The sequence below is a fragment of the Syngnathus acus genome, chromosome 9 (genome assembly GCF_901709675.1).
Source record: "Syngnathus acus chromosome 9, fSynAcu1.2, whole genome shotgun sequence".
Lineage (NCBI taxonomy): Eukaryota > Metazoa > Chordata > Actinopteri > Syngnathiformes > Syngnathidae > Syngnathus > Syngnathus acus.
The window spans coordinates 9,021,194-9,047,317 of record NC_051094.1 but is presented as its reverse complement, the minus strand read 5'-3'; the positions used below and the strand labels follow the sequence as shown (position 1 = coordinate 9,047,317).

The window sequence follows — 26,124 nt, the reverse complement described above, 5'->3', positions numbered from 1 at the left end:
GGAAGTGCGAGAACGCGCCAAACTAAGAAAACACAAGGCTTGTCACTGTCAGTGAAACAACGACACAGGTTAGAAATAACTCCAAAATATTACCAGATGCAGAATCTGTCGCCGACATAACACCATATCGCAGCCGGTAACTACTTTTGTTGGCCTGCGGTCTGCCCACTTCACAAAATGGTGTTTCGAAATAGTGGGAGATTCAAATCGGACCAGGGTAAAAGTGGAGATCAGGAGAACCAGTAAGTAGTTCCGCATCGAGTCTGCATGAAAACCAAATTACACGTACATGATGGCGAGCAATGTATTTCAACCAGGGATGATGGCTCCTCAATGTCGGCCCTCAAGAGGCTGGAGCGCAGCCAGTTCACGGATGAGATGGACAGTCGCTTCGGCTTCGATAGGATGAAAGAACCCGGAGAGAAAACTGGATGGTTGATCAACATGCACCCAGTAAGTTAACACTCACTCACTCACTCACTCACTCACTCACTCACTCACTCACTCACTCACTCACTCAAGGTGTTTGCCTTTTCTGTCATTACAAAACATAAATGTCTACCTCCTTGTATATCTAGGCTGAGATCCTGGATGAAGACAAAAGGTTGATCAGTGTTGTGAACTATTATTTTATCCAGGAGGATGGAAGCAGGTTTAAGGTGTGTTGGGCAAAACTCAAATTAAAACAAACTGTTCGATCATTCTGTTGATGTATGATGCATTAAGCGCAATATGTCTTCTGTTTATAGGTTGCGCTCCCTTTCAAGCCTTATTTTTATATTGCGACAAAAAAGGTAAACCTGACCATCAAAGTTGCACCAAAATGTACACGTGCTCATAACATTTGCACTATTTTTTCTAGAACTGCGAAAGAGAAGTCATCTTATATTTGTCAAGGAAGTTCCAAGGCAAAGTGTCCAAGCTTGAAATAATCTCAAAAGAGGATCTGGACCTGGTATTTACATTTTTTTGTGTGTATATACAGCAGGAATAATGACTGCTCTTGCAAATAACTTTTTTCTCTTTTATAACTCAGCCCAACCACCTGGTAGGACTGAAGAGAGGCTACATTAAGCTGTCCTTCAATACTGTGGATGACCTCATCAAGGTCAAGCGGGAGATTTCCCCAGCGGTACGCAAAAACAGAGAAAGAGAACAGTCTAATGATGTCTACACGTCCATGTTATCAAGGTATGTTTTGTTCAATGAAACCATAATCAAACAGTCTTCATTTGTGTGTTTTTATTTACAGGCAATTGCTTGGTTGCCATTTTTGATTTGTTATGTAGTTCAGGACTGCAACGGCAGACAATGTCGCTCATCCTCTTGTTTTTTATTTTTTTGGGGGGACGATGGGAGTGGATGAGGTAGCCTAATGGGTTCGCTGTTTTCTGTGTTTGCAGTGCACTATCAGGTGGGAATGTGACTTCAGCAGAGGAAGATGGGATGTCCAAGAATATTTCTGACCAATTAGACAACATTGTGGACATGAGGGAGTATGATGTGCCTTACCACGTGCGCGTGTCCATTGACCTAAAGATCCACGTGGTGAATACATCCGACAGCTACTGACTGAAATAAATCAAAGAGCTTATATCTGTTGTTCTAATATTGACTTTTTTTATTATTATTATTTCCTCAGGCTCACTGGTACAATGTTCGATACAGAGGCAGCACTTACCCACCCGAGATTGTTCGCAGAGACGATCTTGTCGAACGACCCGTATGACAATCTTCTTGTTGAAGTTCTGTCTCTTGTTTTTTTGCATTGACGTCCCATAATTCACTTTTCGTTCTTACTTTTAGGACCCTGTCGTTTTGGCTTTTGACATAGAGACCACCAAACTTCCACTAAAATTCCCAGATGCAGAGACTGATCAAATCATGATGATCTCATATATGATTGATGGGCAGGTGGGTTTTATGCCGCTTCGTTTTGAACCCCGTCATTGTAACTTTTTTTTGTTTTGCTTTCTCCTTTTAGGGCTTTCTAATCACAAACAGAGAGATTGTCTCTGAAAACATTGAAGACTTTGAGTTCACACCCAAACCTGAATATGAAGGTCCATTCACTGTTTTTAATGAGAATGATGAGGTACATGTCATTAGACATATTGTAGTAGATTAAGCTCCTACTTTTAAAACAAATTGAACAATAATGCCATATTGTAATAATATTATTTATGCCTTTAGGTGGGACTTATTCAGAGGTTCTTTGATCACGTTCAAGAGACCAAACCTAACATCTTTGTCACGTATAACGGAGACTTCTTTGATTGGTGAGCTTTTTTTTAAAGTTCCTGCATTTAGTCATATCACACAAATGTTGTCAACATTTTTACTTTTTGACTTGACTGTAATTCTCTAGGCCTTTTGTGGAGACACGAGCTTCCGCGCACGGACTGAACATGCACAGGGAGATTGGCTTCCAGAAGGACAGCCAGGGAGAGTACAAGTCCACTCAGGCCATCCACATGGACAGTTTTAGGTTCGACACTGATGCATCACATACCGGTTTCAAAAAGTATTATTTTGGGGGAAAAAAATATCAGACAACATAAAAGCAATACGGAAAGTATGACAATAAGATAAATATTGTGTGACCTATGATATTCCAAATCTTGACATTATTATTTAGTGTATCTTACATATAATGGAAGGCTTGATTTAATCGCATTTTCCTCTTGTGCGCTAGGTGGGTTAAGAGAGATAGCTACCTGCCAGTGGGAAGCCATAATCTGAAGGCCGCAGCAAAGGCTAAACTGGGCTATGACCCCGTGGAGCTGGACCCGGAGGAGATGTGCCGCATGGCAACGGAGGAACCACAAGTATGAAGTCTATCTGATTTTAATTCTTAGTGCTAAAATCTGTTTCATTCTGTTATTTACTTATTTTTGCCAGACGTTAGCCACCTACTCCGTGTCAGATGCTGTGGCCACATATTACCTTTATATGAAGTATGTTCACCCCTTCATCTTTGCTCTGTGCACTATCATCCCCATGGAGCCCGATGAGGTTTGTTTACTTGGCAATAATATACTTCAATGTAGGATTGTGCCACGTGACATGTGCGTTCTTCTCCACGCAGGTGCTGCGTAAAGGCTCTGGCACTCTATGCGAAGCTCTGCTCATGGTGCAGGCCTTCCACGCCAACATTGTCTTCCCCAACAAGCAGGAGCAAGTCTTCAACAAGCTGACAGACGACGGCCACGTCTTGGATTCTGAGACTTACGTGGGGGGCCACGTGGAAGCGCTGGAATCTGGAGTGTTTCGAAGTGACATTCCCTGCCGTTTCAAAATGGTACTTTATTTGCTTTTTTCGTATCAGTATATTTCCTAACCATTGAGCCAAGGCACATACTGTGTTTGTAATAAAAAAAAAAGTCTTACAGTGCGATTTTGATTTTGAATGGTGATTGGTTTGTTGACAGAATCCAGCTGCGTTTGACTCTTTATGCCAGCGAGTTGAACAAACAATGCGTCATGCCATTGAGGAAGAGGAGAAAATCCCCCTTGAGCAAGTCACCAACTTTAATGAAGTATGTAGAACATATATTTGGTTTTCTTTCTTTATTTCTGTGTCAACCTATTCTACTTTTGCAATATAAAGTAAAGGACACTTGTTTTTTTAATAGGTCTGTGAAGACATAAAAAAGAAGCTGTCTTCCTTGAAAGAGGTTCCAAACAGGATTGAGTGTCCCCTCATATACCATCTTGACGTTGGTGCAATGTACCCCAACATCATCCTCACCAACCGTCTACAGGTTAAACAAAAAAGGGAAATTTAGATTATAAGAGATAAAGACATTAAAATTGTATTCTTGTCATTTCTATTATTCCCCTCTAGCCTTCCGCTGTGGTAGACGCAGCCACTTGTGCTGCCTGCGACTTCAATAAACCAGGCGCCACTTGTCAAAGGAGGATGGCTTGGCACTGGAGAGGGGAAATCAGTAAGTTGGTGTCACACGCTGGGTTTTCAAGGTATCCATGAGTTTGTCACATCCTCATCCCCTTTTGCGTAGTGCCCGCCAGCCGTAGTGAGTTCCACCGTATCCAGCAGCAACTCGAGTCTGAGAAGTTCCCTCCGTTCTTCCCGAACGGTCCACCTCGGGCCTTCCACACACTCAACAGGGAAGAACAGGCTAAGCATGAGAAAAAACGTCTTGCAGGTGTCGTATTTGATTTAAAACAGTTTTGTTTTCCACCTTGTCGAAGGCAATTTTGACTAATGTTGTTTTTGTGTCAGACTACTGCAAGAAGGCTTATAAGAAGATACACGTCACCAAGCTGGAGGAGCGAGTCACTACTATCTGTCAGAGAGAAAACTCCTTCTACGTGGATACTGTTCGAGCTTTTCGAGATCGGCGATATGAGTTTAAAGGTCTACACAAGGTAGGTACCTTGCTTTGTAACATGGAAAAGAAAATGAATCATGTCCTCCTCCCAGGAGGTTTCCCGGCTGGGACACTTGTTAGTTTGATTGGTTAATCTTTATTTCAATCAACTCTTTGTGGTGACACAAAATGGTTTTATTCGAATGCATTTTTTAAGGTGTGGAAGAAGAAACTGTCCGCAGCTCAAGACAGCGGAGATGCTGCCGAAGCCAAGCGCTGTAAGAACATGGAGATCCTGTATGACTCTCTTCAGCTGGCTCACAAGTGTATCCTGAACTCGTTTTACGGCTATGTCATGAGAAAAGGGTATGAGTTAACTCTGCTTTTTAAATCCAGTTTCCTAAACGGCCTCTGTAAAAAAAAAAATCTGTGTTGCTAAACTGCTGCGCTGTGTGTCCACTAGGGCTCGCTGGTACTCAATGGAGATGGCTGGCATTGTGTGCTACACTGGTGCCAATATCATCACTCGGGCAAGAGAGCTCATCGAACAAATAGGGTACGTAACATATGGCAACGGTAATAATTGATGTAGATTTCCTCTGGCATAATCTGTTTCTTGTCAACTTTCCCGTGACTCAGGAGGCCTCTTGAATTGGATACTGATGGTATCTGGTGCGTCCTTCCAAATACTTTCCCGGAGAACTTTGTAGTGAAGACTAGTAACGAGAAAAAGCCCAAGGTGACCATCTCTTACCCTGGTGCCATGCTGAATATCCTGGTGAAGGAAGGGTTCACCAACGAGCAGTATCACGAGCTGGTAGACCCCGCGTCGCTCACGTATAATATCAGGGCGGAGAACAGCATCTTCTTCGAAGTGGACGGGCCGTATCTTGCCATGATTCTGCCTGCCTCGAAAGAAGAAGGCAAGAAGTTAAAGAAAAGGTAAGGCCAAATATCACATTTCATGCCAATAGCACAGTTGTAGAACAACAGCTCCATTACATGCGTTAATATTTCTGTTGGCCTTTGACCTTAGATACGCCGTATTCAATGAGGACGGCTCTCTGGCTGAGCTGAAGGGTTTTGAAGTGAAGAGAAGAGGAGAGCTGCAGCTCATCAAGATCTTCCAGTCTTCCGTGTTTGAAGCTTTCCTCAAAGGTACCACCTTGGAGGAGGTCTACGCCTCTGTAGCCAAAGTGGCTGACTACTGGCTGGATGTGCTGTACAGCAAGGTAAAGAAAGGCAGTTGTTTAAAATGGTCACACTCTTAACATGACAGGAATTATTTCACAATTTCTGTGATCTTCCAGGCTGCCAACATGCCGGATGCTGAGTTGTTTGACCTGATATCCGAAAATCGCTCCATGTCGAAAAGGTTGGAGGACTACGGAGAGCAAAAGTCCACTTCTATTAGCACAGCCAAGAGACTGGCAGAGTTCCTGGGAGACCAAATGGTGAAAGATGCTGGTCTTAGCTGTCGTTACGTCATCTCACGAAAGCCAGAAGGATCTCCTGTGACGGAGAGGTGGGGAAACGGCACATGTTACTCCTCAGTGCTAAAATTGTGATCACAGGCTGGCAGAAAGTAACTTGAAGCCAGTTTTCATTCATGTCTTCTCTTTCAGAGCTATCCCTTTGGCCATCTTCCAAGCTGAGTCGAGCGTGACCAAACATTTTCTGCGCAAATGGCTGAAGATGCCCAGCCTGCATGACTTTGACATCCGCTCAGTAAGGAAATAACGAAAGTTATGGATTTTTTTTTTTGTACTCATTTTGCATCAGATTGCCTTTCCTGTTCTCATCACAGATCCTTGATTGGAGTTACTATATTGAAAGGCTAGGGAGCGCAATCCAGAAAATTATCACCATCCCTGCAGCTCTCCAACAGGTAATTAGAAAATGCTAGTGATGCTTGGGTTTGTTATTGGTCATCTGGGTAATCTAGTAGATAAACAGTCAGAGAGCTAGTCTTTTGAAAATATTTTTATCGTGATAGTAGTTTGCAATTGGAGAAAACTGCATCATACTAGAATATCTAATACTTTCAATTACAATATACTCGTTGTGATGTTCAGGTGAAGAATCCAGTTCCCCGAGTCCGACATCCCGACTGGCTTCACAAGAAGCTTCTTGAGAAAAATGATATCTACAAACAAAAGAAAATCAGCGAGCTGTTCACCAGTGAGGGCAAGAGACAGGTAGGTAACGATTATTCGACTCACGATTCATCATCAAGAAAATGTAATTTGCTGCCCGTTGAATAGAAATATTTAATTCCCAAGAAAATCAGTGCTTTGACATAATACTGTAATTAAATTTAAAACACATCAAGAAGTGTATTATCTTGTTTCAAGGCCCTCTTCAAACCGCTCATAGCTGATGTTTTTCTTCAGGTGGCTCCTCTGCGCCACGAGGGCCATCCAGTTCCCGATATGGAGGACTTTGGGACGCCAGCTAAGCCGCTGCAGCCGGCCATCCTCATCAGCACCAAGAGGAAGAGAACTTCTCAGGGGGAGGGCAGCCAGGTGGAATCTCAGGATCTTGAGCTTACCCAGTCATGGAGAGAGGTTTTGGGACCGCCACCACCAATGGGCAAGACAAAAGTAGGCAACCGTTTGCACATTACGTATAACTAATTCTATGTCCTCATATGGAATTTTTAATTGTTTGTCCACAATGTGTCACATTACATAGCTGTATATTTTATTTTTTTAAAGGAGGAGCGCCTTGTGTGGTTGCGTTACCATAAGAAAAAGTGGGAGCTGCAAATGAAGCAGAGGAAGGAAAGAAAGAAAAAGCGAAGACTGCTGGATGGCGAAGCCCAACCTGTCGGCGGAGGATTGATCAGGGATGGCCACACCACAGGTCTGGGAAGTTTCCTCCGCAAAACGGCTCGTAGCATCCTGGACATGCCTTGGCAAGTCGTGCAGGTGGGCACCGCCTTCATTTTGTTTTTTATATGCAATCCATGGAAGGAGTGAAATGGTGATTGGAGTAATGTATCTGATACTTGCAGATTGCAGAAACGAGCCACCCTGGACTTTACAAGTTATGGGCAGTCATTGGAAATGACCTCCATTGCATGAAGCTCAACATTCCTCGCATCTTCTATGTCAACCAAAAAGTCCCGAAACAGGAGGAGGGACCAACATATAAAAAGGTAAGCAGTTGAGCAAGATGCTTTTTTTTTTTCTGCCAGTTGTATTTTTTTTTTAAGCAGCCTGTTTGTGTTACATCAGGTGAATCGCTTGCTCCCTCGCTCCAACATGGTCTACTACCTGTATGAGTATTGTGTGCCCGAGGACATGTACCAGGAGCACATTAACGAGATCAACACTGACCTCTCGGCCCCAGACATTGAAGGGGTTTATGAAACACAGGTATCGTGCAAACACTACTGCCAATTTATACCGCAATAATTAACAGTGATAATATACAACCGTGAATTTTGATCATCCATCTTTCAGGTGCCACTACTTTTTCGTGCACTGGTGCAGCTCGGATGTGTGTGTATGGTCAGTAAGCGTGTTGGGAGGGATATGGCTGGCAGGGAGGCAGACACTTTTGATCTGGAGAATCTGGATATGAAGTCTCTGGCTCAGTTCAGCTACTTGGAGCCAGGTATGAACGTGTTGGTGTGATTTACTAATTGTCGTCTAACAGTCTGTTAATGTCCGCTCATGTTTGTTCCTCTTTCAGGGAGTGTTCGCCACATGTACCTTTACCATCACAGTCAGGGTCACAAGGCCTTGTTTGGCCTTTTCATCCCTTCTCAGCGCAAAGCCAGCATCTTTGTTCTGGACACTGTAAGAATAGTACATTGCTGTATTGTTTTGCTGCCTGTTTTTTTGTGTTGGGGGGGGGCTCAGTTCTACGCACTGTTAAAGTACTGTGAAGTTCATACATGACGGATTGAATTCCTTCTTTCCTCTCTCTCCTATGCAGGTGCGAAGCAACCAGATGCCAAACCTCAGTAACGTCTACACTGCTGAACGCACTGCCCTGTTGGAAAAAACTACAGAGGACCTTCTGCCTCCAGAAAAACACAATTTTGAGGTTCGGGCTGAAAATGATGTGAAGGCCATCCACCGTGCACTGCAGCGTATACTTCTGAGCTACAAAGTAAGAAAAAAACGAATTATCCATTGATATGATTTTTTTTTATTATTATTATTCTGGCTTATGTTAGGATTCTTCTAATGTGCTTCTCCCCGTTATGTTTAGGAGGAGCGCCGGGGTCCGACCCTCATCGCAGTTCAATCCAACTGGGAGTTGCGACGACTGACTACGGGGATGCCAGTTTTGGACGAATTCCCGGTTGTGCCGGTGCATGTTATCGATGAAATCAGTTACAATGTGCTGGACTGGCAGCGACATGGAGCTCGGCGCATGATCCGCCACTATCTGAATCTGGACAGCTATCTATCGCAGGCTTTTGACATGGCTCGGTAGGTAATGTGTGCACTTCAAATGGGTGTTATTAATTATTAGCACTGGATTTTAAAAAAAGAGTTTCATATGAGAAATTGTGATGGATGACCTTACTTTGAGTTATGCTAAATGATTAATTTAGTTTTTAAGCTGATTTCACGTGAAACAACTGAAAATCTGTCCGTTATCTCTTTTCTATTTCAGGTACTACCACTTACCTGTAGGAAACCTGCCCCAGGATGTGTCAATATTCGGTTCTGACTTGTTCCTTGCTAGACATCTTCGGAAACACAATCACCTCCTATGGCTCTCTCCCACAGCGAGGCCAGATCTGGGTGGCAAAGAGGCGGATGACAGCCGCCTTGTTATGGAAAGTGATGATCGGTGCTCTGTTGAGATTAATGCCCAAGGGTGCTACTCCACAGGTACCTCGACACTTGCTTAAACCCAACTCTAGAAAATAATTAATATAATTGGAGTCTCCCAGCATGATTTGCCATGAACTCAACAAAGCAGATACGAGATCCTAATGAAAGACAAAATGTACCCTATTGTGAGGAATGAATTTTAAGTTCCAAATGTTTCCATCTTGCAGTGTGCGTGGAGCTGGACCTGCAAAGCTTGGCTGTGAACACCATCCTCCAGTCGCAGCATGTCAATGACATGGAGGGAGGAGCCAGTCTGGGTGTTAGTTTTGATGTGATCCAACAGGCCTCTTTGGAGGACATGATGTCAGGAAACCAAGGAGCTAACTCACTCGCTAGCTACGACGAGACCGCCCTCTGCTCCAACACCTTCAGGTACATCCTGAAAACACACTCGGGTTTTATATTTTCCCCACTGCTCCACTGATTTTTGTTACGCATAAACAGGATCTTGAAGAGCATGGTGGTGGGATGGGTCCGAGAGATCACACAGTACCACAACGTGTATGCGGACAACCAGGTGATGCACTTCTACCGCTGGCTGCACTCTCCCAGCTCGCTGCTCTATGACCCCGCGCTGCACCGCACTTTGCACAACATGATGAAGAAGGTCTTCCTGCAGTGAGTGATGCACAGCCTTTATTGCTTGCCTGTATTGTTTTGTTTAAGCGATGCTTTTGGACTCGTGGCGGGAGATTTAATTGGCTGGCCTTGACATTGTAATTCCTGTTGTGGTTCTGACAGGTTGATTGCGGAGTTCAAGCGTCTTGGCTCCACTGTGGTGTACGGAAACTTCAACAGGATCATCTTGTGCACTAAAAAACGGAGGATAGATGATGCCATTGGTTATGTGGAATACATCACAAATAGGTTTGATATTTGTCATCTAACTTATTAATACTAATCAAGGTTTCATTGGATTCATCCGATCAAATGTGTGTCTTGTAGCATACATTCCAAGGAAATCTTCCACTCTTTGTCCATCTCCTTTTCTCGATGTTGGGAATTTTTACTGTGGATGGATCCGGCTAACAATGGTGGTGTGAAAGGCAAACTTCCATCCAGCATCTTGTGCGGCGAGGTAGTTCAAACGGACAGTAGTTCATTATTCATGTCTACCAAATAGGCGACTTATTGCTGCTTCGGGCTGGTGCTTTCTAGGAAGGAGTCAAAGCAAAGACAAACACAGAGGGAGGTGAAGATGGCAGTGAAGATGAAGAGGAGGATGAAGTGAATGCTCAACAAGATGAGGAAGATGCAGCGACGGATGAGGTGGAGGACTTGATTGAGAGCAACTGGAATATCATGCAGTATCTGCCACAAAGTGCTTCCTGCCAGAACTACTTCCTCATGATTGTGTCATGTGAGTCCTTTTTTGAAAGTACAGTCTGTTTATTCTGGTTCTGTCTAGTATTTTCTAAAGACTTGCATATTTGCCATTTTGGGCCAATGTCATGTCTAATATAAAAATATTGCTTTGGCACCATCTAGTGGTGTTTTGTTGCCAAGCAACCAGGCTGAAGTGTCATTCTATTTGTAAATGCATTACACCACTTTTCATCCATTGACTTTCTACTCAGCTTACATTGTAGCAGTTTACCAAAGCATGAAAGAAGAACTGAAACGCAACGCACCTGGTGCAACGCCAGTCAAGAGGCGAGGCAGCCAAATTTCCCAGCAGGCCGTGGGGGATTTGAGTGCTCTTCCTGGTACAATGCTCTTTTGTAGAACTGAATAACAATGCCGCATATTATGGTGACCTTATGATGCACATTTTAAATCTTTCCTTTAGGAATGATCACTTTCTCCCAGGAGTATGTGTCCACCGAGCTGACGCAGAATATTTTTACTATTACACAAAAAATCCAAAAAAAAGTGACCGGTACCAGAAATGTCACCCAGCCTTCGGAAATGTTCCCGGTCTTGCCAGGGTCACACTTGCCACTTAACAACCCAGCTCTGGAGTTTGTCAAATATGTCTGTCAGGTAAATATGAAGAAAAAGAACCATGTCTTCAATGTTAAATCGGCTGATTGATGTTTCTCTATCTTTTGTTGTTTCTTCAGGTCCTCTCACTAGATGGCAACATTGTGAACCAGGTAAACAAGCTAAAGAGGGACCTTCTGCGCCTTGTGGATGTGGGGGAATTTTCAGAAGAAGCCAATTTCCGCGACCCCTGCAACTCGTACATACTGCCCGAAGTTATATGCCACAATTGCAATTACTGTCGTGACCTCGACCTCTGCAAAGACCCGTCCGTGGCACAAGTAAGCCAGCAGAGGCTCCCATGGTAGTCCTACGTCTTAATTGCATCAACAGATTTTTTTCTTTCTTCATTCAGGATGGCGCCGTCTTACCACAGTGGTTTTGCTCAAACTGCCAAGCCCAGTATGAGACCGAGTCTATTGAGATGGCTTTGGTGGAAGCTCTGCAGAAGAAATTGATGAGCTACACTTTGCAGGACTTGGTGAGTTAAAAAAAAGCTGCAAAGGCAAAACTACTGAAATGTACTGACAGCAAAAGGAATTTGCTTCAAATGGATAGAAACTGTAGAGGTCAATGTTCCATCATGAGGACAATAAATGATGTGATTAACTTCATTTAAACAGCTTGCTAGCAATTGTGTGTACATGTTTCAAGAAATAATCCGCCTGTTGTCAAACATTGATCTTTCGGTGATGTTTAGGTTTGTCCTAAATGTAAAGGAGTGAAAGAAGCAAACATGCCCGTCTACTGCAAATGTGCCGGAGACTTTGAACTTACTTTCTCAGCTAAGGTACGTGTTCCCTTATCGTCTTCTAATATCTGTCTTTATTGTTTTGTGTTGTTTTTTAATATACATGATCTCTTTCCCTCAAAAGAACTTCTCAGAGCAGGTCGCAGTCTTTCGGAACATTGCTTCCCACTACAACATGAGCTTCCTGAAGGAGACCATTGACTGGTTGATGATGATGACTCCTCAGATGAGCCAGAGCGATTCTTAAAAGCACAGCTGAGATTCGCAACTGTCTGTTGCATTAGAACAAATCAGTCGTCATTGTTGGTGAGTGTTGCTTGAGTGTGTGCGTGCGTGCGTGTGTTTGTGAGCTGTAGATATGATTGAACTCTCTGCGGTGGGAGTTTTGAAATATTGTATGCACGTCAATAAATATTTTTTACTTTGTAATGCTGTAGTGAGGTGTTTTTAAACGTATGATTACATCTCTGTTGGCACCGTCTCTTGGGACAACCATCAATCTGTACAAACACTCGTTTTTCCAACCAACAATATTTGACGAATTCCCAGGACAACTTTGTCTTATGAGCTGGGAGGGCTTTTTATTATTGCCATTTATTTGTCATAACTTCTACACACGTCCCTTAATTTTGTGGTAATGCCTAAAATATCAAATAAAATAGAAAGGGCTCCTTCAGAAACTCAATGCAAAATATATTTTTTTACATGTTGTCTGAATGTATGTATAAAATGGGAAAAACGGCCAAAAGATTTAAACAGCATCTTTGTTGCAGAATATTATTGGTGTAAATGTTGACTCCATATTCACACATGATTCATAAATGGCTCACATTCTGCTCTACTCTTTCTGAGACATATAAGGTAATTATAAGAAAATAATATTAGCTTATCCATACTGGCTAATAACGTACGTTTACATGTTCTCACATTTTACTCATGTTAGTTCTACATACCTACAAAGCTTATACTAAATTTTCCCCAAACTGAAATGATACTTCACTCATCACGGCAGAAATGGGTCGATGACTCTTCACCGACTCTTGGCCGTTGTGGTCTTGTGAAGAATCCAGATGAGTTTAGACAACCGCAGAATCTTGTTAGCGATGCACTTTATGGGAAGTGACTTATTGAATTACTGCTCATTACTCATCTCGTGCGTCGTTTCGTGCTGGAAGCTCTCATCAGGCTAAAAAAAAATGATGCCAAGCAATTTAGATGAATCTTATTAGTATTCAAGAGAGGTCATAGAAAATCTTGGAGTCCACACCATGAGGTGACTTTTTTGATGACATCACAGCAGCACGTCATCTGACAAGTCTGATTGGTATGCGCTGAAGCTAGTGATGTAAAGCAGTTGTGGCGGAATGGACTCATCGGTTGGTTCATCTATAACCTGGAGAGAAAAGTAGCCATGTAAAGGTCATAGTTCACTAAAATTTGTGAAGTGTTTACTTTCTATGCTTTTACAGCGCATCAAACTAATGTATGTGCACAAAGGTGACTTAATTGTGAATAGTTATTTGCCTTGCATTATGAAATTATTATTCTAAACACTTGCGATTGATAGAGATTGATGAATTGTTAGCGTGAGTGAGAATGAATATTTCTGCCTTTACTTACCTAACTAAATGTGGTCTTAAAACTGTTGAAGTACATTCTAAAGAGAAAGCTTTTGGCCCATTTTTTTTTTTTTACTTACTTCATCAAACTTGCTCTCACTGTAGACGTTATCTTTGTCAAGAAATGTCAGCATGATCCAGTCACAAATAATAGTACACTAATGGTAGGAGAGGAATAAAAGTCAGAAAATGTTTTTCAGTTGGACAAATGAGGAAGGATGAGCTAACTCACAATTCCGACAGAAGTCAAAGCGGTCACCGCACTGATGATGGTTGGAATTGGGCTGAATTTACCTGCCTGGAAAGAAGAAACATTTTAATATGTCATAGTAGAAATTCCTAAATCGACGTAGATTCTTACAAAACCTCTGCTTACTTGTCCATGAACAATGATATCCAAACGAATGCCATAAGCCTTGATAAGTGTCCGAGACTCTTTTCCATTCTTTTGGTAGTATTTGGCAAACCTAGAGACAAGCAGCATTTCAGACCACAACCTCAGTTTTAAGCTTTTATTCTACCTGTGAAATTCACCTGCAATAGTAACCAGAGTTGGCCTGATCTTTTCTGAGGTCCAGGCGCCTAAAGGAATATTTGGGTTTACAGCGGGAAGGATCCAGGTCCAGGTCACAGTTCCAATGAATAAAAACACCAATCACACCTCCCTGAGAAGTCAATTAGCATAAAATAGGTGCTGTGTAATATTTGAATTAGTATTCCTACATTATAACATCAATTGAGATTATATTGACTCAATAAAAGAAATGTATTAAAAATTGCAGCGATTGATCAGTTACAACAAACCATCTTTATTTTTTTTTTTTAAAGGTCAAACATTTCTATTGAATCTCATTCTGCAAAATGCAAATATGACTAATGTTTAATGCTTTCTCTACTAACCGTTCTGCAGAGCTCACTAAAGTTCTCCCGGGCTTGATGTGCAATGTAACCCAGTCGGAAATTTGGACAGTAGGGCTCCTTCTCCTCATCATATAGACATTTGTTCAGGTATTTGTGCATGTTGCGTCTGTTTGAAGAGCCCTTAATATTACCCCTGCCACAAAGATAACATCAATATTTATTTGGATTTAATGTGTGATCTCGCTTATGTGATGTGTGAGTGTACCTCCGCTCTCCAAACTTTGGGAAAAGTATGGAGTTTCTGATGAATACAGTGAAATTGATGGCCTCCATCAAAGGTGGCTCTCTGTACCCATTAGAAAAAAACAACTCAATATACCAACTCATTTGACAGTTTTACAATAACTTGTTTTTAGGGGAAGTCTGTTTTGGGGAAAAAAGCTAGACTGACTTCACCCCATTTATTTTCGGGTTTCTTTTGACCTGCTTTCTTTGCCCTTAATTGGACAGGGAGCCATATTTGGCAACTGCACGGAGGAATTAAATATTGCTTGAAATTCAGGCAGTGGGCAAAAAGGAAAAAAAAAAATTTTGAAAAATGACAAAAGTGTTGAATCACAGAGAGAAGCTGGCTATTTTACATGGGGACTTCACATGCATGGTTCTAAACCCCCACAATGGGAAATGTCTTCTTCTTACCTGTGGACAGCATATTCCTCGATAGGACACCAGGATTTGATTTCACAGGTTTTGAAGGTGTAGTTGTAGTATCTAATGCATCTGCCCGTCCTTCTACCTGTCAAACAGAACCAACAGAAGCTTGAGACAAATAAATACCTAATCGCACGGGACATTTTGTGAGCATAGCACTACCGTGGCCATTAAAGTCAACCTCTCCTTGGATGCAGTCAGAGTCCCTCGAGCAGTTAGCATTTGCAACACCAAAATACTAGAGACAAAAGCTGACAATCATTGATGGGGTACTTAATACATATACATAATATTTCAAGTGTTTAAATTAGTATGTTGTTTGACCTTTTACCTCAGCACAGTTTTCTTGCTTCTGGTCGTATGTGACCTCTCGTCTCAATATTGCAGTAATGACATCTCCACCCTGACACATTAACACTGCTCAATAATCGTAACCTCCATGAAGGCAAGATCATAATGTGAAAATGCATGAGAGCCTCTTCACCTCCGATGGTCGAACATATTCCACAGTGTCCAGGATTTGATCTCCATGAACTGCTGAGCCTTTCATGCGAGTGTAAACTGAGCTCGCGGGACGTGTTTCAGTTTCTTGGTAGGCTTTCTGACTTATGAAGACGTACCTTGAGAGCACATACAAAACCATTGATGACAAGGATACGAAGCTGAATGATACTTTATTGTTAAAAATAAAAGTTTTTATATGATATTCTTATATGATATTTCAACTGAATTTGCATCATCAATTTTCTGTTTTAGATATATTACATTTTGACCAATCAAACAAGCACAGTGTGTAGATGATGAAAGATAGATACATAAACAATAAAAACATACAAAAACAATGCTTACCAGACAAAGTAGGTGATGACAATAAACTGAACTCCTCTGTATATGACTCCAAGAGTTAGATTCTTAACTACCATGATTTTGGGGGTTTCATAGTCCCAGAAACCAAGAAAATAGTCCTTTAAACATGCACCTACTCCCATGATTAACTTATGTAATGCACTACCTCTGAGATATCCTGTCTTATTCTGGACCCTGGAGTTCACACTAATTTTATTTCACTCTAACCAGCTTCAGTTCCCAGTGATATTTCTTTGTTCTCCGCCTCTCTGCCCTACTCCAGTGTGCATCTCCGTCGTGTTATTGTGCTTGCCCAAACCAGAGAGAAAACAAGAGGGCGGAGTTTGTGTCATTTATTCTGATTGCCCTTGCATGTTTATGACCTCTGGGTTAACTGATGAATCTTTAACCAACATTTGAACATTTAGGGCTATTTATCATACATTAGTAATATATCATAACATTATACATTACTACATAGTGGTATTAAAAGTTCTCAGTTTATGTTGCTAATTATCCAGGAATCAAATCTCAGCACATTCATATTCATAAAATTTACTATATTTACTCTGTGTACTGTATATTTGCTGTACTTAATTTATTTCGATGATGATGATGATTATTATTATTATCTTATATCTTATACATGATGATGATGATGATGATGGTTGTTGTTGTTGTTGTTATTGTCATCTTATACATGGGGCAACTACTAGAATCTTTTTCTACACTATTACAGTACATAAAAAGTGCATTAATGGTCATATTCATAATCCTCTTGTTACATCGTTTTATTACATTTTTACACTGTAAAATGACTAGCTTTTATAATGTAATTTTACAATTAGGTTTATTTTCATACAGGCAGATGATCGGGCGGTCCAGGGTCCTGAAATCGTCTCCTGTGCGCATGTCAAATTGCACGTGCATAGCTTGCATGTTGCGGTGGTTTGTGTTGTAATCACCTTCGTAGACTGCTTTTAGCGATAAAAATACTTTTCAATCCGTTCAACTCAAACGTTGTTTGTAAATGGGAGGCACACAAAAAAAGAAGGTAATTGTCGCCGTTAACTTATGTCAAACATTTGACAGTGGAGGCAACGTGGGTGCTAGCTAGCATTGTAGCTAATAGTTTGTTTTCCTTCGCTGGTGGAGTTTAGTAAAAATGATTAAAAGTGTTTAAGATTTTGTATTGAGTTCATTCAACTTGTTCATAAGGTTAAGGTATATAACGGAGTCTCTTGGTCTTTTTTTGCAGTATGAGAGTGGCGCTGCCACAAACTATATCACCAGAAACAGAGCCCGCAAGAAATTACAACTCAGCCTTCCCGATTTCAGGTAAATCCATTTTCGTTTCATTTCAGGTACTGTTTATGTCATCATGCTGACATGAAACTGTCGGGCCAACAAAGTCTCTTGTAGTCAACAATTGATTTGTTTGGATTTTCAGACGATTATGCATTCTTAAAGGCATTTACCCTCATGAACCCAAGCACAAGAAGAAAGTGAACAAGGGCTCCACTGCCCCGAGAACCTTTTACCTTCTCAAAGACATTCGCTTTCTTTTGCACGAGCCAATTGTTGGCAAATTCAGAGAGTACAAGGTAGTGTACAATATTTAATACCTAAACACTAATATGCTTTTACATGCTGTATCTTTGTGTGTTGTTTTGACTGTCCCTTATAACTGGTGTTTCTTTGTAAAGATATTCGTTCGCAAGCTTAGGAAAGCTTATGCAAAAACAGAATATTCTGCAGTGGAAAGGCTCAAGGATAACAAGCCAGCATATAAATTGGACCACATTGTCAAAGAAAGGTAAGAAGTTCATCAGTGTGATCCATCGTTGAGTTTAGCAATGTAATGAATTGGAGAATCAATTAAACTAATCCGCCTATAACAAACAACTTTTATTGTTGTTGTATTCCAGGTATCCCACATTCATTGATGCTCTCCGGGATATTGAAGATGCACTTTGTATGTGCTTCCTTTTCTCCACATTTGCTCGGACAGGGAAATGTCACGTGCAAACCATACAGCTGTGTCGGCGCCTCACTGTGGAGTGGATGAACTTTGCGATAACCTCCCGTGCCCTCAGAAAGGTGCGAGCTTTAACTAATAACAGTCTAGTTCAATTTCAAAATGGAATGTTTTTTGACACTGTCATTTCGTTGTTTGGTTCCCTGCAGGTTTTCATCTCTATCAAGGGAATATATTACCAGGTTGAGGTGATGGGGCAGCTAATTACATGGCTGGTGCCGTATCAATTCGCCCATGATGTAAGTGCACATTAATGAAAGACAGCATACTGGATAATGATTTGCAATTACTGCGCATTCAGCAGACCAAAAGTTCATAGTACACCGTTGGATACAATTTGTGAATAAATGCTTTGCTCTTTGTTTTGCTTTTTAGCATCCTACTGATGTTGACTACAGAGTCATGGCAACTTTCACAGAGTTCTACACAACTCTCTTGGGCTTCATCAACTTCCGGCTCTACCATTCTCTCAATCTGGTTTACCCACCAAAGGTAGATGGTTGAGTGCCTAACAATTGTTGCCTGGGCTATGTGAAGCCTCACATCAAGTCAAACAGTTGTATTTTTGCGATAAAATAAGCAGTACAGATAATGGATGGATGGATATTAAATCTCACATTCAATAGCAAACCTCGACTGTATATTCTATTCTGTGCTGTTAATGTTTAGTTGTTGTTGTTTTTTTTCTTAGCTGGACAGTAAATCAGAGCAGGAGCTAAAGGACACAAATGAGGATGACTATGCCTTGGATTCAGAAAGCTACTTAGAGGTAAAAATTACAATCAAACCTCATTAAATAGACTTTAGAGTGTCTACTTGGTGTGCTTGTGAATGACATTTGATTGTGGGTTTTCTTCCACGCAGAAACTCTCCGCCTTGAGTTCGAGTCTGGCCCGGGTAGTTTCTTCTGCAGAGGAAGAAGAAGCGCAAGTGGACCACTTTCCTGTTGATGGGGTACAAAGCAAAAGCAAATGCATGATTGGCTGCTTCAAGTGTTAATATATATATACAGAAGTGTACCTGGTACTTTTGCGTCATTATTTCCTCCATCCACTTGATTCTGTCTATACTTTGTTCTTTACCTCTGCTCTGTGGTGTTGAGCCCAAGTACTTGAATTCCTGCACGTCTACTCGTCAACATTCCATTGGCCTACCTTTCTTTCACACATACAAGTCACAGCTAAATATTGATGTTTGATAAGTTACTTCCAGCTCTTAAACATTCTATGTTGTGGTAACTTGACTCATTGCCTCTGTATCGAGAAAAGAATGAATTGAACTTGTATCAGTGGGTTTAAATGGAATATGATGCTCTCTTAGGAAGACATGGAAAAGTTGGAAGAAAGAGAAAGGGAGCACAAGCAGCTGGAAGCCCATAAGAAAATCTTTGAGGGATTCAAGTTTTTCCTCAACAGGGAAGTCCCCAGAGAGTCTCTGGCTTTTGTCATCAGGTGAGTCGGAACCACTGCACTTTCATACTGTCAACGCTAACGTGCTCCTGCTCCGTCGTCAACTTGCGGCATCAACATTGACAGGTGCTTTGGTGGCGAGGTGTCCTGGGACAGGACCGTCTGCATCGGGAGCACGTACGATGAGACAGATGAGACCATCACACATCACATTGTTGACAGACCCAGTGTTGGCACGCAATACATCAACAGGTAAAGTAAATGTTGCATTATCTATTTGAAGTCAAATGTGTGATTCTGAAAAATCAACTTCATAACGTTTAATGCGTTGTCATTTTCAGGTACTATATCCAGCCACAGTGGGTGTACGACTCTGTCAATGCCAAAATAGTGCTTCCTGTGGAGGACTACTTCATGGGAGTCGCTCTTCCGCCTCACTTGTCTCCATTTGTGGAGGAGAAGGAGGGAGACTATGTTCCTCCAGAGAAATTGAAGATGATGGCGTTGCAAAGGGGCGAGAAGCCGGGTAGGGCCTTTGTTAAGTGTTGAAGGCTAGAACTAGTAGGATTTGAAAATGTGTGCACAGCCTTGACCTATTTTTTTGTTGCGCATTTAAAACAAGGGTGGTTATTGTCGTGGTATTCTTGCTTCAGTACTTTAAATTTATTCTTAACAGCCCAGCAAAATGATGAAGAGGAAGAGAGTGAAGAGGAGGACGAGGAGGGTGAAGAAGATGAGGAGGAAGAAGACAAGGTCCAAGAGAATAAACTCAAGAAGATGGAGCAGCAAAGATCCCATCCCAGGGTTTGTGACACACAAGCGAGTCTGTTAGGGTGGTGCTCACTCTAACTTATTTTGCAAGAACCACACGGGAGACAAGTAAGTCCTTTTAGACACCTTCAGGTGGAGAGTCCATTCGTCGCTGTGCGTACAGCGATGATCGAATGAGGTCTGACTCAGGCCTCCTGCAGGAGCATTTTTATTGAGAGAAACAGAGTGGGGGTGAGAGTGGACAGGATGGGGTTGAAGCCCCTGGCCTGCTGATCAAAACATAGCAGGGGGTCTTTTACGACGTTTTGTAAACAAAGCAACTTTGATTGCTTCCTCTGCAGCTAGTCAATCCGTTCAAAAGATCTTAGCACTTTGTTCTACTACTTTTGTTAAGACAGGACAAGCTAGGTTAATTATTACAGGTTACATTCCAACATAATCATACGATCAAGATAATCTGTAAACCCTAACACGAGTCATCTCCTCTCATCATTCCTCACCCGCTGCTTCATATACCATAAAAGATTGACTTGACCATTTCAGGTCAAAGTAACTGCCGGGAAGTTGAAAGTGGATAATCGAGCTCAGCGGGAGCAGCAGGAGGAAGCTGAGGAGAAGCGACTGGCCATCATGATGATGAAGAAAAAGGACAAGCACCTCTACGACAAAATCATATTTGGAAAAAAGAGAAAAGTCCGAGAGGTTTGTCCCATTTCTTATCAAATCAATATGGATTTCCATCACGTCTGTTTGGACTGATAAGTGTCACTATTGTAACATTGAATGCCTTATTTACAATACCTGCCCTCTTATTGATGCCATGTGGGAATGTTAAACACTATAACAAATGTGCTTCTTCAAGAATGTGCAGACCATATGACCTGTGAGTCAACTCTTTGCTAGAACTGAGTTTGCTCTTTTGTTCTCTCGCTCACAGGCAAACAAGCTCGCTGCAAAGAGGAAAGCTCACGATGACATTGAAAAGGCAAAGAAGAAAAAGGCCCGAAAATGACTTGTGATAAATCAACCTTTGTAGCATAATTATAACCGGTATGTAATTCTTGATGTAGAAGTGACCGTTTATCATTTTGTTCCAGTCTTCAACACACACTTTTCATCGACACTCTTTTAACTTGTGGACTGTATTAGCAAAGTATTTCTTACGACCATGCAACAATGATTCAATTAAAATGGAATATTCTAGCTGTTTGTTCACACATCACCTCTGTGTAACACGTTACATGAAGACGATTGCAGTGAAGCAGAACACAAATGCAAAGCTTGACCTGTGATAAGGTCCAGTCAGGCATACTTCCCCCTCCAAATGCTTCTGTTGTGGTTTTGGTGGGCTCGTTCTGCCCGGCACACTCAATATCCTCATTCAGTTCCATGTGCATCCTCCTTGCCCTAATGTGCATTCCAAGCGCGCCCACCCAGTTCGGGTCTCAGCCTGGCACTATGGGTGCCTGAAGGAGCAGGGTGCTCAACAAAAGAAGCAGTGTCAAGCTACAGTGCGTCTTACACAAATCTATGCGCTGAACAAAAAAATGATTTCGCTTGTAACCTGTAGCCACAATATTAGGTACACCATGTAATGAGAGCCAATATACGTACATCAGAGCTCTATTTGCCTTTACATATTCAATTTGTAGTGAGTCCAAATGTAAATTTTGCTTAAATGTTAATTAATTGTTTCCAAAATAGAAAATACCTGGAATTTTTAAACTATAATAGTCCATTTCTTGAATCCGTTTTGAACCCGATAGATAGGATGTCTCATTATTATTATTATTATTATGAGGAACCAACATTTTTTCACTCTCAAACCCAAATCTCCCGTCTCACCTTTTGAACCTCAGAAAGGCTAAAATGACAACAGACATCGACAAAATCATACATTTTTCTCCCCACAAGTATCTGTACTCAAGTATAAAGTGAAAGCTTTTGCATCGGAAAACTGTGCCAAATAGGAACTTCATGACAAGGTTATGAATGGCCAGGCCGCTTAACAATCAACTTGCAGTCAACCATACATTCCACATGTAGCATGTGCAGAAGGCAATTCAAAGAACTCGGACATACGCAAGTCTTGATCGAGTGGTACAATTGCTGTCTTTGTTCTTTGGATGCCTGCATTTGTTCTTTTTATGCTGATTTCCACCCCTCCTATCAGCTTGCAGCTCAGACTCCAGTGTGTGCACTCAATGGCCCTCTGTATGGAGACACAGGACTATACAGGCCTCTCCTCCCTCGCTCCATCACTCCCCTCCCCCCTTGTGTGTTACGCTCTCACTCACTCACTCTCTCTCTCTGACAAGTGCTTGTCCCCTGACAGTGACCCTGATGTCACAGGGACCCGAGACTCCCTGCAGTGCTTCATTCAGCAAGATGGCTCTTGGATTAGAAAGTTAAGAGAGGGAGGCGGCCTGAGGCATCAGGTGCGCCTGCAGCGGCGCCGCGAAATTGGAGATCGGGGAGATCTGTTATCTGTGGACATGTGATGAGTTGAGCATGCATGCAACTTTTCTGCCTCTCGTCTGCGTGCGTCAAGATCACATGCAAGAAATGCTGGCGTAGGCGGTAGATCAACTTGTGGGATGTGAAGGGAATAAGGCAATGGTGATGGACAAGGGTCACGTCCTGCTGGATTGGATTTATTATTTATGGAGGTAAGAATTCACTGGCCTTTGAGTTGATTTCCCTGAGTGAAGTCATTTTGTAAATACTATGGATACCAATGTGCTGAATGTAAGAATCATATTTAAATTCATGTCAAGTATTCTCAGTATTTTTTGTCTGCATCTAATGAAAGCCAACATACGATCTGTATCAACAACTTTGCCTTTAATAAAATATTTACAATATCCAATTTTGAATGTAAGGTAACCAGACAGCAGTAATTCAAAACCACACATTCCGTATCATCGTTACTAGTAGTCCTTAACCTGAAGTGGACTGAATAGATTAATGAATTGGAATCATTATAAGCAATACAATCTGGTTTTGTTTAATTATAGTAAAAATGATCATTTAATGTGTAATATCTATGGATTACATCACATGCTTAAGTCTGTATTGTGCAAGCTTTTATAGGTCAAATCTAGAAACAAAAAAAAATCTAACGTGCTAAAAAAAATGACATTTTCAATGTCAACAATACATTTAGAGACACAAAACTACCTGATTAAAATTGTTAATAATAGATAAATATCCCAGAATACAATCATATAAAAGAAATCCATTCCATTTTACCAGTCGCTGCTGTTATCCCTGCTACCCGTTACCAGACCACAGTATTATATGACAAAGAAGGCACAGGGTGTCTCTGCCTGGTACATTGATGGTATCACATAGTGCTAAACACGTTTTACATAACCAGCACTCCAAACAATGCTGATAATGCGTAACCTCAGTCTCAGTTTTTCTGACTCTGGCCAAGTATTTAGCACATATTCTCGGGCCTATTCCTACGTTACACAAAGATACGTCTTAAGTTAGGTGAAGGTGCTATATTGTCCTTAGGTGTGAATATGAATGGTTGTTTGTATAGAGTAAATCAATTCTAAATTCCATTGTGTGAATAAAATATTTACAAGGTTGATTAAAATAACTGCTTGTCGTATTCCACCTTTGGTCCAACACATGACGAATGAAGTGAGAAACGGATGGATTGGGGAGAAACAAAATTCTAAAGCGCATGTGCTTCTCAAATTCAAGAGCCCTTCAAGCATCATTGAGTGCTTTCATGTGTACTCCTTCATTTTCTGATTGTTTAACATGCACGACTTGTTATGAGTTGTTTTACAGGTAAGCCTTGGATTTTCTCGACCATGGCGACAATACACGGGAAGCACTGGAGGTCCATGTGCAAGCGTTTCATCCTTGGTGTCCTGCTGACCAGCTGCATTGTCCTCCTTTACTGCCTTTCCATGACCCAAGTTCCCTTGAGCATGCCTGAGTATGGTGCAACACATGCATGCACGCAACACTTGATCATATTTAACAGTGCGTGTGTTTGATTGCTGCAGAATTCCAGTGCCTTACTCCTGTGCCCACCGTCCATCCCGGCTGCCCAGCAGACGAAGCAGCAACAGCTCACACGAAAACACAGGGAGGCTGTGCACCCCCAAAGTGGACATCATGTTCATGAAGACCCACAAGTCGGCGAGCAGCACCTTCCTCAACATCCTCTTCCGCTTTGGAGAGAAACATCGACTGAAGTTTGCTTTTCCTGACAGCAGGAATGACTTTTTCTATCCCGCCTTTTTCCAGCGCTCCCACGTTAAAGACTACAAACCCGGAATGTGTTTCAATATCATCTGTAATCACATGCGTTTCAATGCCGCCGAGGTAGCCAAGTTGCTTCCCCTTGATACCGTCTACATCACCATTCTCAGAGACCCCGTAGAGCTTTTTGAGTCGTCCTTCCACTACTTTGGCCGGCTGGTGCCTTTCACCTGGAAGATAGCGGGAGATGACAAGCTGGCCGAGTTCCTCCGTAACCCCCACTACTACTTTGACCCGGAAGGCTTCAACGCGTTCTACCTCAGGAACCTGCTGTTCTTTGACTTGGGACAGGACAACACTCTCGAGCCGGACGATCCGCGGGTTGACGAGGGAATCAGGTCCATCGCGGAGCGTTTTCAGCTGTTCATGTTGGCGGAACATTTTGAGGAATCCCTCATTCTGCTCAAGGATGCTCTCTGTTGGGACATGGATGACCTCATCTTCTTCAAGCTCAACGCCCGCAAGGGGTCAACTGTCTCCAAACTCACACCCAACCTGAGGGCCAAAGCCCTTGAGTGGAATGCTCTTGACTGGAAACTGTACCAGCACATGAACCGCACCTTCTGGAGGAAAGTGGATGCTTACGGATGGCAGCGCATGGCGGAGGACGTGGCGGAGCTCAAAAGGAGGAACGCGGAGATGACAGCCACCTGCATTGAAGGCGGACATGCCGTCGATGCTGGCAGCATCCAGGAGAGCGTCATGCAGCCGTGGCAGCCAGTCGGGGAGAAATCCATCATGGGATACAATCTGAAGAAGAACATTGACAAGGCCCACATTAAGTTGTGCCGCAAGATGTTGATGCCGGAAATTCAGTACTTGAGTGAGTTTGGGGTCAACCTGTGGATCACCAAACTGTGGGGCCACATTAGAGATATCATTAACTGGTGACTGATTACGAGCAAGTGGGGACAAATACGGGTAAATAAGTGACCAATGGGGAGCAAAGGGATTCCGAGTTCTGTGACATTTCAGTCAGCTACTTATTCTAATGAATGCATGCTTGATAGAAATATTTCACAATACAGTATATAGGTACAGTACTGAACTAAGTTGTATATTCTCTGTTTATTGAAGCGGTAAAATATTTATTGGATTAAACAGTACGTGTCCTTGATCTTTTTCCATCTTTGCCAACTTCTGTTGAAAGACAACCTGATAAGAACATACCACAGTCCCGAAGAGAATTTTAGAAAACAAATTCCTAATGACGTAAAAATTCATGAATTGAAAACAAGTTAGATTGGAAAACAGAACGTTTCACTCGCCTCTGCCTTCATACTGTGAATGACCATGTCATTTTGTTGTAAAAGAGCTTTAAATACAAAAACAATACAATATAATATAAATACAGTATAAAATTTGTCTACTGTGTTTTTTTCCCTACAATATAACATGTGTCTGTGCTGCTTATGTGGATTTTATACATACATACATACATACATACATACATACATACATGCATAAAAATCTACTTAATTCACTGCATATAATATTTTTTCCCCATCTATTAATACCAGTGACATAATAGGAATAGCAATGAAATGTTCTTCTACTTGACAGCAGCGGTTGAATAAACCTTTACACATTAAAAGTAATTATTTTGGTATGAATGGGAAGACGTGTCCACTTGTTGTACACTGAGTATTTATTTA

General features: G+C 41.8%; 4 protein-coding genes and 1 long non-coding RNA gene across 7 annotated transcripts; 3 read left to right on the top strand and 2 right to left on the bottom strand.

The window, feature by feature from the left end:
• The first annotated feature begins 5 nt into the window (after nt 1–5).
• On the top strand, nt 6–12,356 carry pole (polymerase (DNA directed), epsilon). The gene is made up of 48 exons (XM_037259306.1): nt 6–242; nt 318–453; nt 579–659; nt 750–794; nt 863–955; nt 1,037–1,191; nt 1,404–1,548; nt 1,643–1,723; nt 1,807–1,914; nt 1,985–2,095; nt 2,194–2,279; nt 2,369–2,488; nt 2,696–2,828; nt 2,902–3,015; nt 3,089–3,301; nt 3,432–3,539; nt 3,636–3,764; nt 3,848–3,950; nt 4,023–4,169; nt 4,247–4,392; nt 4,552–4,700; nt 4,798–4,890; nt 4,974–5,276; nt 5,371–5,566; nt 5,645–5,859; nt 5,960–6,062; nt 6,142–6,222; nt 6,410–6,532; nt 6,728–6,937; nt 7,052–7,264; nt 7,351–7,494; nt 7,574–7,714; nt 7,802–7,955; nt 8,034–8,140; nt 8,280–8,456; nt 8,559–8,782; nt 8,970–9,190; nt 9,361–9,565; nt 9,638–9,811; nt 9,935–10,060; nt 10,139–10,271; nt 10,352–10,553; nt 10,771–10,899; nt 10,983–11,176; nt 11,257–11,457; nt 11,532–11,657; nt 11,877–11,966; nt 12,052–12,356. Exons 1-48 carry the CDS (start codon nt 178–180, stop codon nt 12,172–12,174), a joined length of 6,876 nt encoding a protein of 2,291 aa, XP_037115201.1. The 5' UTR covers nt 6–177; the 3' UTR covers nt 12,175–12,356.
• Nucleotides 12,357–12,605: 249 nt separating this feature from the next.
• p2rx2 (purinergic receptor P2X, ligand-gated ion channel, 2) lies at nt 12,606–16,255 on the bottom strand. 2 transcript variants are annotated; one of them, XM_037259308.1, is made up of 13 exons: nt 15,968–16,255; nt 15,603–15,738; nt 15,450–15,521; nt 15,281–15,356; nt 15,107–15,203; nt 14,673–14,753; nt 14,447–14,600; nt 14,081–14,211; nt 13,923–14,013; nt 13,779–13,844; nt 13,627–13,704; nt 13,195–13,320; nt 12,606–13,113 (listed from the first exon to the last, which is right to left on the bottom strand). In XM_037259308.1, exons 1-12 carry the CDS (start codon nt 16,105–16,107, stop codon nt 13,219–13,221), a joined length of 1,224 nt encoding a protein of 407 aa, XP_037115203.1. In that variant the 5' UTR covers nt 16,108–16,255; the 3' UTR covers nt 12,606–13,113; nt 13,195–13,218. The 2 variants fall into 2 exon arrangements, with proteins under 2 accessions (XP_037115203.1, XP_037115202.1); XM_037259307.1 differs by having other exon boundaries at nt 12,606–13,320.
• A 621-nt stretch (nt 16,256–16,876) lies between these two features.
• pes (pescadillo) lies at nt 16,877–21,385 on the top strand. The gene is made up of 15 exons (XM_037258852.1): nt 16,877–17,018; nt 17,223–17,302; nt 17,415–17,568; nt 17,671–17,780; nt 17,893–18,064; nt 18,152–18,241; nt 18,378–18,494; nt 18,694–18,771; nt 18,867–18,956; nt 19,323–19,453; nt 19,538–19,663; nt 19,753–19,937; nt 20,088–20,215; nt 20,726–20,884; nt 21,120–21,385. The coding sequence occupies exons 1-15, from the start codon at nt 16,995–16,997 to the stop codon at nt 21,192–21,194; spliced, it is 1,719 nt and encodes a 572-aa protein (XP_037114747.1). The 5' UTR covers nt 16,877–16,994; the 3' UTR covers nt 21,195–21,385.
• On the bottom strand, nt 17,854–21,704 carry LOC119127123. Its single transcript, XR_005098758.1, has 2 exons — nt 21,469–21,704; nt 17,854–19,255 (listed from the first exon to the last, which is right to left on the bottom strand). It is a non-coding gene; the product is annotated as an uncharacterized LOC119127123 (long non-coding RNA).
• Nucleotides 21,692–25,830, top strand: gal3st1a (galactose-3-O-sulfotransferase 1a). 2 transcript variants are annotated; one of them, XM_037258854.1, is made up of 3 exons: nt 21,692–22,851; nt 23,990–24,140; nt 24,211–25,830. In XM_037258854.1, the coding sequence occupies exons 2-3, from the start codon at nt 24,013–24,015 to the stop codon at nt 25,358–25,360; spliced, it is 1,278 nt and encodes a 425-aa protein (XP_037114749.1). In that variant the 5' UTR covers nt 21,692–22,851; nt 23,990–24,012; the 3' UTR covers nt 25,361–25,830. The 2 variants fall into 2 exon arrangements, with proteins under 2 accessions (XP_037114749.1, XP_037114748.1); XM_037258853.1 differs by having other exon boundaries at nt 23,979–24,140.
• Nucleotides 25,831–26,124: the final 294 nt, after the last annotated feature.

Coding starts and splice junctions, on each gene's coding strand:
- gal3st1a (XM_037258853.1), top strand. CDS start 22,799: ATGGTGATGGACAAGGGTCACGTCCTGCTGGATTGGATTTATTATTTA. Junction 22,852..23,978: donor TGGATTTATTATTTATGGAG/GTAAGAATTCAC, acceptor ACTTGTTATGAG/TTGTTTTACAGGTAAGCCTT. Junction 24,141..24,210: donor GTTCCCTTGAGCATGCCTGA/GTATGGTGCAAC, acceptor TGATTGCTGCAG/AATTCCAGTGCCTTACTCCT.
- pes (XM_037258852.1), top strand. CDS start 16,995: ATGGGAGGCACACAAAAAAAGAAG. Junction 18,495..18,693: donor ATCTGGTTTACCCACCAAAG/GTAGATGGTTGA, acceptor TTTTTTTCTTAG/CTGGACAGTAAATCAGAGCA. Junction 19,664..19,752: donor GGCACGCAATACATCAACAG/GTAAAGTAAATG, acceptor TGTCATTTTCAG/GTACTATATCCAGCCACAGT.
- pole (XM_037259306.1), top strand. CDS start 178: ATGGTGTTTCGAAATAGTGGGAGATTCAAATCGGACCAGGGTAAAAGT. Junction 7,956..8,033: donor GTTCAGCTACTTGGAGCCAG/GTATGAACGTGT, acceptor TTCCTCTTTCAG/GGAGTGTTCGCCACATGTAC. Junction 10,272..10,351: donor CCAGCATCTTGTGCGGCGAG/GTAGTTCAAACG, acceptor GGTGCTTTCTAG/GAAGGAGTCAAAGCAAAGAC.
- p2rx2 (XM_037259307.1), bottom strand. CDS start 16,107: ATGGGAGTAGGTGCATGTTTAAAGGACTATTTTCTTGGTTTCTGGGAC. Junction 15,739..15,967: donor GTCATCACCTACTTTGTCTG/GTAAGCATTGTT, acceptor TGTGCTCTCAAG/GTACGTCTTCATAAGTCAGA. Junction 14,212..14,446: donor TTAGTGAGCTCTGCAGAACG/GTTAGTAGAGAA, acceptor TTGACTTCTCAG/GGAGGTGTGATTGGTGTTTT.